Source organism: Nyctereutes procyonoides, unplaced genomic scaffold, assembly GCF_905146905.1.
Source record: "Nyctereutes procyonoides isolate TBG_1078 unplaced genomic scaffold, NYPRO_anot_genome, whole genome shotgun sequence".
In the NCBI taxonomy this organism is placed as follows: domain Eukaryota; kingdom Metazoa; phylum Chordata; class Mammalia; order Carnivora; family Canidae; genus Nyctereutes; species Nyctereutes procyonoides.
In genome coordinates this window covers 4,151,639-4,167,935 of record NW_026575122.1, presented here as the reverse complement: position 1 = coordinate 4,167,935, position 16,297 = coordinate 4,151,639, and the positions used below count along the sequence as shown (strand labels likewise).

Sequence of the window (16,297 nt, the reverse complement as noted above, 5' to 3'; positions counted from 1 at the left end):
TAAAAACTATTCAATTGTATATTTTAAATTAGTAGACTTAACGGTATTTAATATATATCTCAATAGGCATGTTAAGGACAAAATGACAAAGTATTAAATTTGTTCTTTGAAATGTAATGATTATAACTAGCAAGAAATATGATAAAAAGAGACTAATTAAAAATACCACTGTCAGAAAGGAAAAGAGGACATCATTACAGGTCTTACAGGAATTAAAAAATAACATGAACACTTTTATGCTAATAAGTTTGAGAATCTCATATTATTTGAATGAAATGGTCATATCTCTAGAAAAATGTCACTTATCAAAATTGATAGAGAAATGAAATAAATTCTGCTTTCTGTATTTCTGAAATATGTTGGAATCTCTTTTCATTATCATGGATTTATTCCTTTTTTGTGTATTTATATAATCCTTCTTTGGGATCTCAGGAAGACAAAAGGGTAAATCACAACCCTGAAAGGGAAGTATACATCTGAATAGAAAATCAAGTATTAAAGAAAAGTAGATGATTTGAGAGAGACAATTTTAATCTCATAAGAAAACATCACTTGGTCCCTGTTAAATATAAGAAGGTAGAAGAAAGTCCAAAAAAATTTTTTATGGAGAAGCAGATTTATTTTTAATCTTTGCATCTCCTTGTGTGTAACAAAATCAATGTATTATAGTAACACAAAGATCAGCAAACACATTGCATAAAGACTGGGTAAAAGAACAGGTTTTCTTAAACAATTTTCCACTATTAAACGTCTCTGTAATACAAAAAATTAATACAAGCCAGTGGCAGTGGACCTAATCCTAAGACATTTCAGAAAATATCGCGAATAATGTGGTTTTGGGCTTTGACAAAACACTATGCATATAACTGCACTAATTTTTAACTTTATTCTTACACTGAAGAGGCAGTAACAACATCAACAATGTTATACACACTGAATAGTGCTGATTTGTCTCATCTCCGCAGGTAAAATTACTCAACCCACAAAAACAGGACAACCAATTTTTGTTTGCAGTCTCGTCATCGTAAGTGTAATAAAATTTGGTTGGTGTGATGATGTATCTGCGAAAGTTGACAAATTGGTAACTGCAGTGTGAAAGCGATTTCATTTTTTATCTTTAAAGAATTACTGGATCGTTAAATTAAATTTTATTCCTGTAGGCTGCACTGAACACATACATGGAAACCAGGAGGCTAAGTTCCCATATCTTCATTTGAGTTGCTGGTTTCCTAATGTGGAGTCACAAGGCTGTCTTCATGAATTATTCCACTTAATAATTACCGTTGACAATTACTAAGGTGATATAAAAATAATTTAACAGGCCATCAACTAAAAGGTTGTTTTAACCTAAGGGATTTGCCTCATATGTTGAACAGACATTTTACTGGATGATATTGTGCTAAATGGTTGAAACAAATTAAGCCAACACAAGAGAATATATTAAATAACCTTATCCAGTTCCCCAGAAATGTAGATGATAATTACTAGTATCCAAGAGGATGTTCAACCAATCAATTATTTCAAATATAAATCCAGAAAGTATGTTTTTCATCTCCAAGTTCGTTTTAAACACTATTTAAACTATACTTCATTTGCACTTTAACATTTAGTAGATGCAAATAAAAATCTCAGAAAAGATTAGCGCTCCTATATAAATGCACTAAACTGACCTATTTCTAATCCTGGATAAATCCCCTTGGCAAATATTTAGCCAAAACCTAAGTTTCCCTATCTGTGAAATGGGGAATATAATACCTATATTAAAGAAGCGTTATGAACATTTTACAAATAACACACATATATATTAATGTGCATAATGTGTGTATATACAATGTAATATATACAATCTGTACAATATGTAAAATACACACAATATAATACAATATATGCAATGTAATATATAATGTATTCAACAAAATGCGCAACAAGTTCAGATTGAAATGTGAATCTCAAATGTTTTTCTAATAAAGTCAGTGTTTTTATCTTTCCCTGGGCATATTCTCTGCATCATAGAAGAATGTATTAGAGGGGCACCCGGGTGGCTCAGTTGGTTAAGCGTCTGACTTTGGCTCAGGCCCTGATCTCCGGGTCCTGGGATCAAGTCCTGCTCCTGCTCCTGGGCTCCCCTCTCAGCAGGAAGTCTGCTTCTCCCTCTCCTGCTCCCTCTTCCCCTCCCCCTGGTTGTGTTCTCTTTGTCTCTCTCTCGCAGATAAATAAATAAAATCTTAGAAGAGAAAAGATAAGAAAAGAAAGAGATTATCTGAGCATGGATGCTTGAATGAGATTTAGTAGCAGGGCAAACATGGCAAGTTACCTCCTTCCTCCCGAAAATGGGGGTTTCATATATTTCACACAGGCCTGGTCTGGAGATTAAATGAATTGCTAACCTGTCAGGTGCCCAGAACAGCGCCTGGTCCTTAGTATGTATTCAACAAACGTTAATTTTTATTGTATTATTTTCCCACTGTATGCTTTGCCAAGTGAGCAAATCCATGTACATTTACAGGTACATGTTTCCTCCTCAAAAGAATATGTTTTGACACACAGCTCCTCTGCACTGCTCACTGGGAAGGCTCATTGTTCTCTCAATGGGACCTACCTTCATGTGGCCACTTAATTACTAGAAGTGCTGCTACAGCCTAATATTTAAGACTACATGTTGGATGTTAAGGCTGGATAAATTGTACAAAAAATATTTAGTTTAATTCCACTATTTATGGAAAGTTATCATCTTTAATATTAGTTTAAGTGTATTTCTCTCAGTTACTGAAGATGATTCTGCTTACTTACTACACAAAATAGACAATATGTCTTTAAAAGTAAACAGAACACAGGGGTTTAATTTTTCCATGCTAAACACTTATATAATGTCACAAAATGCCCCTTCCTCTTCTCTCTTTACCACCATCCTCTTTATATCAGTCTTTATAACTCTTAGGGGTCTTTGGGGAACACTCTAACCTCCACAGCTGGGTTAGGTATCCATCTAAGGGCTTCTCTGACACCCTTTGTGTATCTTACTCTTGACCTATTCATTTACTTCTTTTCTTGACTAGGTTCTTGAGGTTAATCAAGCACGGTGTCTTTTTTTTCCTCCAATAATATATATTTATTGCATAGCATAGTGCTCGGTACATAGCTGACTCTCAATAGAGACTAGTTAAATGAATAAATGAAGGGACCTCCTACACTGAGGGATCTGTTCTGAATCACTGATGTCCTCTGTGATTCATTTATCTTTGTTTTGTTCCACGGTAACAACAGCTCTGGAGCCCCAGACTACAACTCAGCAATTCGCAACCCTGGATACAAAAAAATTCATTCATTAGGTAGCACAATAGCTATAATGGTGGATTAGAGGAGAATTTATTTGGGTGCCTGAGAAGCTCAGATGGTTGAGCCTCTGACTCACGATTGTGCCTCAGGTCATGATCTCAGGTCATGGTCTCTGGGTCCTCACATCAAGTCCTGTGTCCTCAGGATCCACATTCAGTGGGAGTCTGCTTGGGACTCTCTCTATACCCCTCTCCAAACCCTCCCCTAGTTTGTGCTCTCTCTCTTCTAATAAATCTTTAAAAAGCAGTTATTCTAGGATAAGAATCGTCATACTATATCATATAACTGCCTGTCAAATATTTATATGAATAAAATATTCTCTAAGATAGCATAGAGGACTGAAATCATTTAGAACTCCAGACTCCTGTTTTTCTACTTTTCTAATCTTTCTCAACCATAGTTCCTCTATCTGGGCAATGCGAACAGCAAAACCTACTTTCAGAGTTACCATGAAGTTTTGAGATACACATCTAATCTCTTCCGGCATAGAAAAGGCATTTAAAAGTTATTATACTATTAGTTATTGTGTTTTGAGATATAAATTTACCTAAGACCTCGATCTTACTTGTCTTTTGAATAAGATTGAAGAAGACTGTTACACAGAAATAGCTCCGAGTCCTTCAGTCTGACTCTGACATGTTCCACTTATTTCCAGGTACAATTTTTATCTGAGGCAAAAACAAGCTGACTCTACAAATACCAAGTCAACTTATCCTCCCTGTCATCTGTGTCATTTGGGAGTGGAGAAAAACTGTGCCTCAGTTCCACATACACAGCTGAGGCCTGTCCTATTTGGGTATACGCAACTCTGCTCATTGGTCCTCATAATCAGATTAAAATATTTGAAAATCAATGTGTTCTAAATACTATACAAATAGTAGAATTCAACATCTCTCAGAGGAGCTCACAATTTAATTTATATCTAAATTAAACAGACAGTCATGACACATTTTGATAACAAGCAGCTATGAACATGATCTCGTGATTTACTCCTTACAGGAAAAGATCTCTTCATATGAGGAGCATTTTTAGATCAATTATTACTATTGTGAATAATCATGTTTTGACACTGTTCAGTAACTATACAATTAAAGTTAATACATTACCTTAAGCTGCACAATGAATGTAATTTTTCTTCCTAGTGTGATGTTTGAAGCACCAATCTCCCCCTTTGCATTCTTCAATTCAATCTGTTTCTATAACAACCACGGGCTATATTTTTAATGATTTTACTTTCTTACAAAAATCAAAGCTCTTGAAAGGCATAATGTCTTTTATTTAATTTCCCTCATTTGTGTTTTACAGTTATTCTAATAAAATTTTAGATTTCATTCACTATTGCCTTTGGCAGTACTTAGTAAAGACTTTTGTAATAGCGATTAAAAACAAAAACTGATAAATGATCAAGTAGGAAAGATTTAAAAGGGAAAAGAAAATGAGCTTAAGAAAAAACTCTAAAAAAAAAAAAAGAAAAAAAAAGAAAAAATTCTATCTTCCCTGACTGCATTTCAGAATGCATATAAAGACCACTGCACAATAAACAACTGGTCTACCGGCTCAGAGAAGTAAGGTGAGCCTGTTGAAAATAAGTCTGTGGGTTTAGTGGGAAATTTAATATAGACCAATTCCTCTTTCTATTTCCCTTTTATTTGGTTTCTAGGAGAGGTAATATTTGTGGGACAATACTAGTCCACTGTCTGTAGGCAGATGAGTGATTTGCCCTGGTCTGGTAAGACTAAATGTGAATGATGGGCCGAGTTAGGAAGAAAGTGAGGACAATGACTCTGATAAATATTAATTGGTAAGTGTGATTTTTAAAAAAAATTTTTTTTATTTTTTTAAAATTAAGGACAAAATACATTTCTCTGTCTTATGCATTGGGCAAACTACCTCCAACACTAACTTCTTACTGAAAGTAGCATCTTATTTTCAGTACAGTGTATTTTTTTACAATCTTGATGTAAGCTTCAAAAACTAAAATTTTTGGTAATAGAAACCATCTCAGAATTGTTTGATCTTTAAAATCAGTTCTTCCAAATCTTGAGGCATTTGGCATTTGTGATAAGAAGAAGGGATTTAATATATGAGCTATTACACTTAATAGAGCTTTATAAGCAAACAAAACTCACTTTCACTTAGTTCATGCTCTCTGCTCAAGCTGTTTATCCATTCTAGAAATTTTATTAAGTTCCTATTATGCTCCAAAGACCGGGGATACACAGGTAAATAAGACAGATCTTCCCTTTTCATCTTATATCCAAAAGTAGAGAAACAGAAAAATCAACATGCATTCATGCTTATATGAATATTTTCAGATAAAGATGAGTCTGTGGAAAAAAAAGCAACACAGAACTGGCATAGAATGAATGGATGAGGCATAAATGGGTGCAAGACCAGGAGTAACTCTAATCAAGGTTGCTAGGAAGATATACCAGGTTCTGAACGAAGAAGCTAGCCATGGAAAGATCTAAAAAAAGAAACGTTCAGGTATACAATCTAGATCTATGAAGAATATATACATGGCCCACATACCCATCTCCTTAACTTATATAATACACGTCATCCCCATATTACTAATTTATGAAGCAGATTACTTTCTTCCTCAGTTTAATATGCTAACATCTGTGATTCAACAGTTGACTTGGATCAAATTTTATGGTCAATAATCAAAAGGATGTAATTCTTCACCCCAATTTGGTGATTAAATACATACTAGATTCAATACAACACACTCTAATCAATTTAACCAATTTCACTGCCAAATGTTATGAGTAGAAGGCAGTAATTTATAACATTTTGTTGGGATCCTTGGGTGGCTCAGCGGTTTAGCGCCTGCCTCTGGCCCAGGGCGTGATCCTGGAGTCCTGGGATCGAGTCCCATATCGGGCTCCCTGCACGGAGCCTGCTTCTCCCTCTGCCTGAGTCTGGGCCTCTCTCTCTCTCTCTGTGTGTGTCTCTCGTGAATAAATAAATAAAATCTTAATAAATAAATAATTTTGTTAATTTTAACACAAAGAACTTCAATTTACTAATTTGGATATGGCTATGCATAGCAAATGATAGCCACTCCACCTCAATTTCAAGTCTTGACTTAGAATAAGGAAAATAAATGTTATATCCAACTGTCTATAGAAGAAGCTCTAATGACTTATTGCCTTTGTTTTCATCAAATTTTGCTTTTGTGATATTATTGTTTAGTTAAATGGTGAGGTCATTTTAATTATTTTAAGTTATACAAATTCTATGCATTTATTTTCTGTATGATATCCAGGGGATGCCAGTATTGACCAAATGATAAAGAATGGGATCCTTGGGACGCCTGGGTGGCTCAGCCGTTGAGTGTCTGCCTTTAGCCCAGGGCATGACCCCGGGGTCCTGGGATTGAGTCCTATGTCGGGCTCCCCACAGGGAGCCTGCTCCTCCCTCTGTCTGTGCCCCTGCCTCTCTCTGTGTGTCTCTCATGAGTAAATAAATAAAATCTAAAAAAATATCAGAAGAAATCAGACTTAACCATTTCTCCCTTCTTGCCTGCTACTCAGATTATTTGACCTTTCTGAGTTAGGATATTTTCACTTGTATAATGCAAACAACAGTATCAACTTCTCATAATGGGTATGGCATATAAATAACCTAGAAACTAGAAAACTTGTGGCCTTATGAATTGAAGTGAATCAAGACTCTTAAGAACAGCTCCATATCATTGTATATCTGAATAATTAAATTTGTATTGTGTTCATCTCAGTATGGTTGTGAGCTATAATGAAACGATGGACATAAAGACTGCTTTGAAAATTATACAGGTTTATAAATGTATAACATACAGATATTAAATCCTTGAATGCTTTCTTATCTAGGCTTCCCTCTTTATTCTAGAGTTGTAAGCACTTCGTCCTGGACCACGTACATAGAAGGATGCACAATGTGCCCTAAGCTGATGAATAATGGTTGGAAGTGGCAAATTACCTCATCAAACACATCAAGTGACACTGTTCTTCTTCTCTACCTAATGAATACCTATTTATAGCCTCAAAGATTCATCATTGACTATATAGGAAAGTGATTTTCTTTGGAGTCATTGTTGCCTACCTAAAACAAGACATTTTTGATCTCCCTATTTTATCTTCTATAAATATTTTCAACTCATAAAACTGTTCCCCTTTTAATTTATGATTATTATCTCCTTTACTCTCACTTTAAATATAATATCAAAACTCTGATTTCATTCAGGATATTGCTTAAGGATACAGTCAGTTTAGGGCATTTTGTTTTTATTTCTAACATGTGAACCATGTTACAATAAATTTAAAAGAGAGATTTCTTCCCTAGCTGTCCTACAAGGGGCTCTCTTGCCCCTTTGGGTGCAGTAGACAAGAGATGGTTGCTTAATAACTATAATCTCTCAAATCTCTTGATGGTTTTATTCAATTTGAAATTTATTTAAGTTAAATTTTCTGAATTTAAAAAGCAGGTAGTCTGAATTACCTTATAGATTTTAAAAAAATCAATCAAACAACCCTATTCTGGGGCACCTGGGCGGCTAAGTTGGTTAAGCTTCTGCTTTTGGCTCAGGTCATGATCTCGAGGGTCCTGGGATTGAGCCCCATGTAGGGCTCCCTGCTCAGTGAAGAATCTGCTTTTCCCTCTCCCTTTGTTCCTCTCTCCTGGCTCCTGAACCCTCACTCTGTCTCTTTCTCTCTCAAATAAATAACAAACAAAACAAAAAAAAATATTCTTTTCAATTAAGTCAATTATTGATGAGAGTAGTGAAAATGACTATAAAATTGGCCATATTTATATGTCAGTCAGTGCAGAGTAGAGAATAATCTTAACAGTCACATGTAATCATGAGATTAAGGAAAGGCCCTATTTGTCTTTATGCCCCACTATCATATATTATTATCTCATTCACAATCTATGTTCAGCCAAATGCATACAATTCAAATAATGACTGTTTCCCCCCCAACCTGAGGAGACATGGCAGAGGGGCCCTCCAGATTAAGACTGTTTGGATTGCTGGAATCCCAGCCTCATCAATATTACCTGGGTTGCTTTGGGCAGGTTTTAAAATTTTTCCATGCCTCAGTTTCCTTATCCAACTTATCCAGTTTCCTTTCCAAAACAGGGATAATGGGACACCTGGGTGGCTCAGCGGCCTAGCGCCTGCCTTCCGCCCAGGACATGATCCCAGGGTCCTTGGATGGAGTCCTGCATCGGGCTCCCTGCATGGAGCCTGCTTCTCCCTCTGCCTCTGTATGCTTCTCTCTCTCTGTGTCTCTCATGAATAAATAAATAAAATCTTTAAAACAAAACAAAACAAAACAAGGATAATGATTATACCTACCTCATCAGATTCTTGTATTAAAAATGAGAATAGATGTAAAATACTTAGGAAACTCCTGGCATTTAACAATCGCTTTCTCCCTTTTCCTCCTCCTCATCTCCACCATCATCTTTAAATTTTTTTTATTTTATTTTTTTTTATGATAGTCACACACACACACAGAGAGAGAGAGGCAGAGACACAGGCAGAGGGAGAAGCAGGCTCCATGCACCGGGAGCCCGACGTGGGATTCGATCCCGGGTCTCCAGGATCGCGCCCTGGGCCAAAGGCAGGCGCCAAACCGCTGCGCCACCCAGGGATCCCTCCACCATCATCTTTAGATAGAGTATGATTTGTACAGGAAAGCCTCAAATGCCCTGGATGACAGCAGGGGAGTAATAAAAGTATGGGTATATACAAAATGGAAATGTAGGCCAAACCTGCTTCCTCTCAAAGGAATGCATTTGTGGTAGATGCTGGCTGAATGCTCTCAATTTCCTTATTCTAGTCATATAGGAAGACCATATTTCTCATCATTCTGACAGATACCCTGGGGTGTGTCATTGGTTTCCAGCCAAGGGCATCAGGGCGGAAGTGATGCATATCACTTTCAAACTTAACCAGATAGCTCCATGGTCATCCACTCATTTTCTTTCTCTTATTTCATCTGATAAATTCAGACGTCCTTTGTTTAAGACAATAGTCCCAAGAGATGGAAGGAGCAGGGATCTACGCATTCACTGATGGAGAGTCAAATGAGTGAGTCGTGAGCAAAAGCAAAGCTCAATCAGGCTAAGCCTTTGAAATTTCTGAGTTTATTTGTTCAAGATCCTACTCATAATTTTTTATACCAATTACTAGGCTGATATTACTCAGCTCTAAATCAGTTCTATATTCCATTTCAAGATGCTGGAGCTACGGGCCTTCAAACCAGATTTCTCCTTTGACACTGACCTCTTGGTCAGCTTCTGCCAATACTAGTGCTAATGGAAACTAGAAGACAGGGACAGAGCAAGGATTAGCTGCTTCTTGCTTACCCTGTTTCTGCTAGTGTCATCGCAGCCATGATTTTTTTAAGTCAGCAGTGAAAGGCAGGTCCATTTCCTAAGGTCCTTTTTTTTCCCACACTCTCATAACTATTCTTAGTGTACCATCCCTTCTTCCTCCCACTTAAATATGTAAGGATTGAGAGGAGCATCTCCTTCAGGGTCTAGATCGAGGATCCTTAGGGTCCTCCCCTGAACTCAAGTTTCCCACAACAGCTGAGAAGCATCTCTCCTCAAACTCTGAGGAGCTTCTCCTTCAGCCTCTTAGGTTCAAATAACTCCTGTCTCCTCCCAGTGTCACCTCTCCATATGGGTGGTTGTCACTTCTTACAGTTACTAAATACACACATTTTTTTAAAAAAGAACTTTTTCAGTCCTCCAAGAGTCAATTGAATAAATGTTCATATTACATTCTTTTTTAGAATTACTGTTTACTGTTTTCCTTACTGTACCTCAACTTCTATAACTACCCAAATGTAGAAATTGGTGATCAAAGTCTATGAGACCACAACAAAAATCTAAAATATTTGTCATTTGCTTAGTGGCGGGGCAGTGGGTGGCAAGGAAACCAATTTCAAAGGTAGAATGCCACCTAGCTGATGTTTTGGCAAAGCTCTTGGCAAAACTGCTGTTTGGATTAACTTGAGAGGCAGACAGTGGACCTGCTGGGCTGGCAATACTCAAAATAGATGGGAAAACAAAAATTAATAATGTATGTTAATAACTATTAAGTACATTCAGCAAAGTGTTCAAAGAAGCTCATGAACTAGTATGAAAGCAGTTCTGACTGGGTATAGGGAGACTATGGAAGTTTGGGGGCTCACTGGACAAAACATCTGGCTTCTTCTAAACCCCAGATGATGGGATATGACATTGATGCAAGTGTTGAGTAACAAAGATGCACTGAAAATTTACATTTGTATGAAGTAGTTCAAGACAAATATAAGATTTAGAGCTGACACTGAGTAAAACTTCTCAGTTGAACAAAGTATCTCTGTACAAAGATCAGGTCAAGGATGCGGTCCTCCAGCCTAATTTTCAAGATACGGTCATCTTGAGACAGAGACATGAGAAGAGAAAGTCAAGGGCATCCAAGAAAGAGCTTTCTTAGGCACATGGACTATCAGGAAGCAAATAGACCATAATCCTTTGAAGATTTCCGAAAATTGTAGTACTGAAGTACCATGATCCCAGAAATACGAACCTTAAAATATTTAAGATTTAAAACAATTCAGTCTCATAATTTTCCCAAAATAGGAAAAATATTTTAAGGCTATACAACCCTTAACAGGCAATTTAAATGTTGACAAGGAGAATAAAAGGAAATGAAGAACTTCCCAAAGAGCTCATCCAGAGGCCAGAGAGAACCACAAACAAAGATGATCTTCCAGGGATCAGGGTCAAAGCCTATTCAAGGATCCTCCCTGACCTCTAGGTTAGGGAGACTTTAAAATGTCTGTCTAGTACGATTTCACCTCTGAGTTCCATACGTGTACCTGATTCTTTTTCCAAGCATGAGTATTGTTGTGATTTCCCTTTTCCCACTCCTTTCCTATATGTTGGTATATATGTATGTTGGGAGTTGGTTGCAAAACACAGATAATTTATTCATAGGTGATTCACCATCATCACCACTTGATGCCACTTGATGAGGACAATAAATAACCAGTGCTCATGGGCTTGAACTGAACCCAGTGACTGAAATACTTGTGTTATTTCTCTTGGAACGTAATAACTCTTTTTCATGAGGGAGTGCAAACATGACTTGAATATTTGGCAACCAGAGGGAGGTCTAAGGAAGAGATGGCCTCCTAATTCTATCTGCTCTTCTTTGGTCATATATGGCTTCCTAGCATATTACCAGCCTCCACTGCAGTTCAGATGGGGCCATGAGACAGGTTTAGTCAGTGGAGGAGCATGCACACATTTGAGGCTGCTCCATAATAGCATATGCACAATGACTCCCATAGTCTTTCCTTTTTCCTCAGGCACCTAAGAAGCCATGTCCTTAAGAAGGAGCATTAAAAGATGGCAGGAGGATGCATGTATCTTTGAATCATCATTTGACAGTGAAGGAGAGCTGCCTAAGACACACTGGCTATGACATAAGAAAGTCATATTTTATTTTTCTTTGTTAAGAAACAGATGGTGAAATTATGTTTCAGCGGCTAGAAGTTATCCATCCAAGACAGCATTAGATTTTAAAATATTAATTACTGGATTTACAAAATTGGTAACTTCCTGACTTTTCCTTCTACTAAAAGTATCTGGATGGGAAGGAAATGTCATCAAGAAAGTGAGGCAGCATGGTGTAGTACAAAAAAGCCTTGCCCTGAGAATCCTGGCTTCCAGCAATCTTTTTATCATTTACTAGCTAAGTGACACTGGGAAATTCAATTAATTTTTTCTGGGCCACAGTCCACATCTGGTAAATTAAACTAATATTAGGTTACCCAATTATAGGAGAAAGCAAGGCCAATGTTTACTCAAGAATTTTTATGGTTTTGGTCTATGGTTCTATGAAATATAAATTAAGCACTAAAGCCATTCTAATAAAAGCACAAAAGAATTTTTCTGTTTTAAAATTTCTAGCCTTCACATGATACTTGACAAAGTCCAGCTTTATATATAACTATTGTGTAACATATTTTTAAATGGTGTTAACTCATGCCAAGCAGTTTTATTGAAAAAAAATTTACAAAAGATCATGTTTGAGATGAAACAAGGCAGATGATAATTTTAAAAAATCTATTCCTCAGAACTTTGACTATATCATTACATTACGTGTATTTTTTTCATACCCCCAGCCCTTTCCTCACAACCTAAGATGATGGAATTTAAGCAAAATTCCCCCTTCTATGCTTTGTTGACTAATGGCTATTCCCTCAGGTGGTTTCTCTTGATATTCACTCAATAATATTTGCTCAGGATTATTATTTCTATTTAAAATAATGGAACTTATTGGGACACCTGAGTAGCTTAGTGGTTGAGCGTCTGCCCTCAGCTCAGGGCATGATCCCTGAGTCCCAGGATTGAGTCCTGCACTGGACTCCCTGTGGGGAGCCTGCTTCTCCCTCTGCCTATGTCTCTGCCTCTCTCTGTGTGTCTCATTAATAAATAAGTAAAATCTTAAAAAAAATAAAAATAGGAAAATAACAGGAAATAAAATAATGAAACTTATCAAATAACTCTAAGTAAAAAATAAACCTAAAATCTTTGCTCATATTTAATTATACATTCATCAACTAATAAATCAGGCTAATGAAAACACTTGTGTTCATATAAAATGGCAAAACAATAATTAAAATATATCTAACATGTCAATTTAAAACTTAGAGACTGAATATAGTTTTTCTACTTTACATAAAAATGAAGAATGTTGCAACCAAATCTAAACAAAGAATGCATAAAATTCCTTTTGTATTGAGTTCTCTTTTCCTAGTCACTGGGAAACAATGGATAGTTACAGCTGGGTAGTTGAACTTCAAGCAGAAAACAAAACATGAAAAACTAAAATATTGATTCAGTCTTCAAATTATTTTTGCAATTATTTAATTCAGAGTTTTGCATAAAATTTATAATTTTAATCCTCTTTTCAGACATTTTTAGAACATATATAGGAAAACACAGAGGGCGTGATTCTGATTTTTCATTATTTTTGGATAATTGTACTCATTTTCCTCCACTGATTCCATTACACAAGTGTAGAATGCAAGATACAAACTTTAACTCTTTAAGGTCACTAACATAACAAAAGGGCAAGGTCAAAAGAAATACAAGGAAAAAGAAACTCTTGTTTAATCTGAATTAAGCTCTAATAGTATATGACATTAGATATTTTTATTAATATAAATTACACTGAATCTATATGAACAATATAATGCTAATGCAAATGTTATTGTAAACAAGAATAATGTTTACTTAAAAAGTTATCACTTTCCAGATTTCTGCAGCATTCAATTTACATACAAGCCATTTTGAGGAAAAAATAACTTTTCACTCACCAATGTGGAGGTTTGTGAGGCATCAGCCAAATCCCCTGAGATCTCGGGTGTTCGCGTGTTGTTTGGGATTCTGTGAGGGTTACGGGCTATCGCTTCACACCAGCCCAGCATTTTCTCCTTCCTCTTATCCCTTTTCAATTTCTGAAATTCTGAAAATAATTTACATTCCCTGAAACAGTTCACTTATTTTAGTTGCCTGTTTTTGGAAAATGTACATAATTGAAATTAAATAAGCAATTTAATGACATACCAATGGAAACATCATATTTTAACCAGAGATTATGGTAAGGAAAAAAAGAGTATTTTGATTATTAATAATATCTCAAATATAAGGCAATGGAAACAGTACATATCTATTCAAAGAGCCTAACATCCTTTACACTCCAATTTGTAGCACTTCTAGACTGTGGGAATTCCTTACATCAGGTTCTAAATGTTATTTTTAAGAAGCAGTTTATAACAGGAGTTCTTACCTTGGGAGCTAAAAACAATTCCAGTTCCTGCTATATCTACATATTTCAATGACATCTAAAATTAGGTAGAGCTTTTCAGCTGAATGCCCTACAGATGCAAAATAAATTGAACACTGGTCAATGATAAAGATTACTCATTCTGGCAGTGGCATGATTATCTCCTTCATAGAGTTCTGCCAACTGAAGAGGGAGAAATTGTAGTGCAGGCATGGCATGACATCCACCACCCCATCACCAGCACAGTCTATTCAAAAATAATAATTTAAAATTTTTCCCTACTGAATCCTAAGTAAAAGTATTCTATAAATCTTTGTAGCTTTCCAGAATTTTCCATTTGGGGAAGTTTTTTGTTTTTTTTTTTTGTTTGTTTGTTTTTTTGGTTTTTTGTCTGTGGAAAAGCATTATCAACAATGACTTTTTAATGTAATGGAGAAAACATTGTTTCCCTTGTAAAGTTTTACAGCCTACTTTTCCACTCCACCACACTCAGTAATTAGAAATAGTTTATTGCAGGTCTTTAGTTAAATGCATTACACTGTCAATTAAATATCAAAAATAATGTGTAGTAATTATTTTTCACAGCATCCAAAGCAATTAGCAATCTGGTGGTTTATAACATTTCAGAGATTCAAAATAGCACATTTCATAGCACTAAGAAAAGTAACATAAAGAAAGGTTGCACTAACGGATTGATGAGTTATTACTCTAAATGACAAAATACTCAAGTTAAATGGATCTGAACAATGCAAATAGAGAATTTATATAAAAAACACTTTAGAGGAGCAGTTCAAGATGGAAACATAGGAATAGCCTGAACTTACATCCTCCCATGGACACACCAAATCTACAGTTACATATAGAAAATTCTCTCTGGGGACGCCCGAGTGGCTCAGCGATTGGGCACCTGCCTTCGGCCCAGGGCATGATCCTAGAGTCCCAGGATCGAGTGCCACATCGGGCTCCCTGCATGGAGTCTGCTTCTTCTCTTTCTGCCTGTGTCGCTGCCTCTCTCTCTGTGTCTCTCACAAAGAAAGGAAAGAAAGGAAAGAAAGGAAAGGAAGAAAGAAAAAGAAAGAAAGAAAGAAAGAAAGAAAGAAAGAAAGAAAGAAAGAAAGAAAGAAGAAAATTCTCTCTGAAAAAAATGTGAAAACCCGCTAAGCAGCTCCTCCACAACAAAGGATAAAAAGGACACACTGAGATGGGTAGGAGATGCAGAGATATGTTCTTGTCAAAAACTCTGCTCCCAGTGTAGAGACCCACAAATAAAAAGCATATCCCTGAGACTCAAGGGCACAAGCCTCACATCAGGCCCCCAACTCTTAGGACTTGCAGCAGAGGTACAAGCCTCCAAAAGTCTGTCTTTGAAAACCAGAGAGTCTTATATCTAGGAAACCTAAAGGGCTATCGGAAACCGAGACTTCTAATTTAAAGTGTTTGTACAGGTTCATCTGCCCTGGGACCCAGCAAATGAACCAGATAAACCAGCACAAAAGCAACAGGTTAAAAAATGGTTAACAATATATGAAAAAGATCCACTGCCTACTTTTAAAGCATCTCTAGAGTGTCAGGGGCCTATTGGAACCCTGTCTAGGAAGAAAGGTGGTGGTGGGTGTCGTTTTTGTGCTCTCCCTCTACCTTGTCATCACTACTTGCACTGAATCTCAACCCTGACCTACTAAACCCAGGAGGTGGGCATACTCCAGCTTGGTGTATCCCCACAGCACCACCTTGCTAAACCCAAAAGGCAGGCTCCTCCATGCCTCACTGAAGGCAACAGGTGCATGCAGTCCTATCAGAGAATGTCAGTTGAACCTGGCTCTGGTGGTCACAGAAGCTTTCTGGGCTCCATGGGATTGAAACAATCAAAGGGAGTTCAGGCAAGGGTCTCAACCCCAGGCACTGAAATACTTGTAATCTTTCTGTGACCACTTCTTCAAGACAGAGATAGCTGTTTTGCCTGATACACAGAAAGCGAGAAGTCAAGCAAAGTGAGAAAACAGAAGAATAAGTTCTAAATGAAAGAACAAGATAAAACCCCAGGAACAAAAATTAATGAAATGGATATAAGTAATTTCCTTGATAAAGACTGCAAAGTAATGGTCATAAAGATACTCATCA

The 16,297-nt window shown here is 36.6% G+C and overlaps 1 protein-coding gene across 2 annotated transcripts in view; it reads right to left on the bottom strand.

Moving 5' to 3' along the window:
- The window catches only part of MARCHF1 (membrane associated ring-CH-type finger 1), a 296,887-nt gene extending 283,070 nt beyond the window's left edge, over positions 1-13,817 (bottom strand). For both annotated transcript variants that reach the window (XM_055336612.1, XM_055336613.1), the window contains exon 1: positions 13,707-13,817. In XM_055336612.1, coding sequence (XP_055192587.1) covers positions 13,707-13,817 — 111 coding nt within the window. The remainder of the gene's footprint in view (positions 1-13,706) is intronic.
- Positions 13,818-16,297: the final 2,480 nt, after the last annotated feature.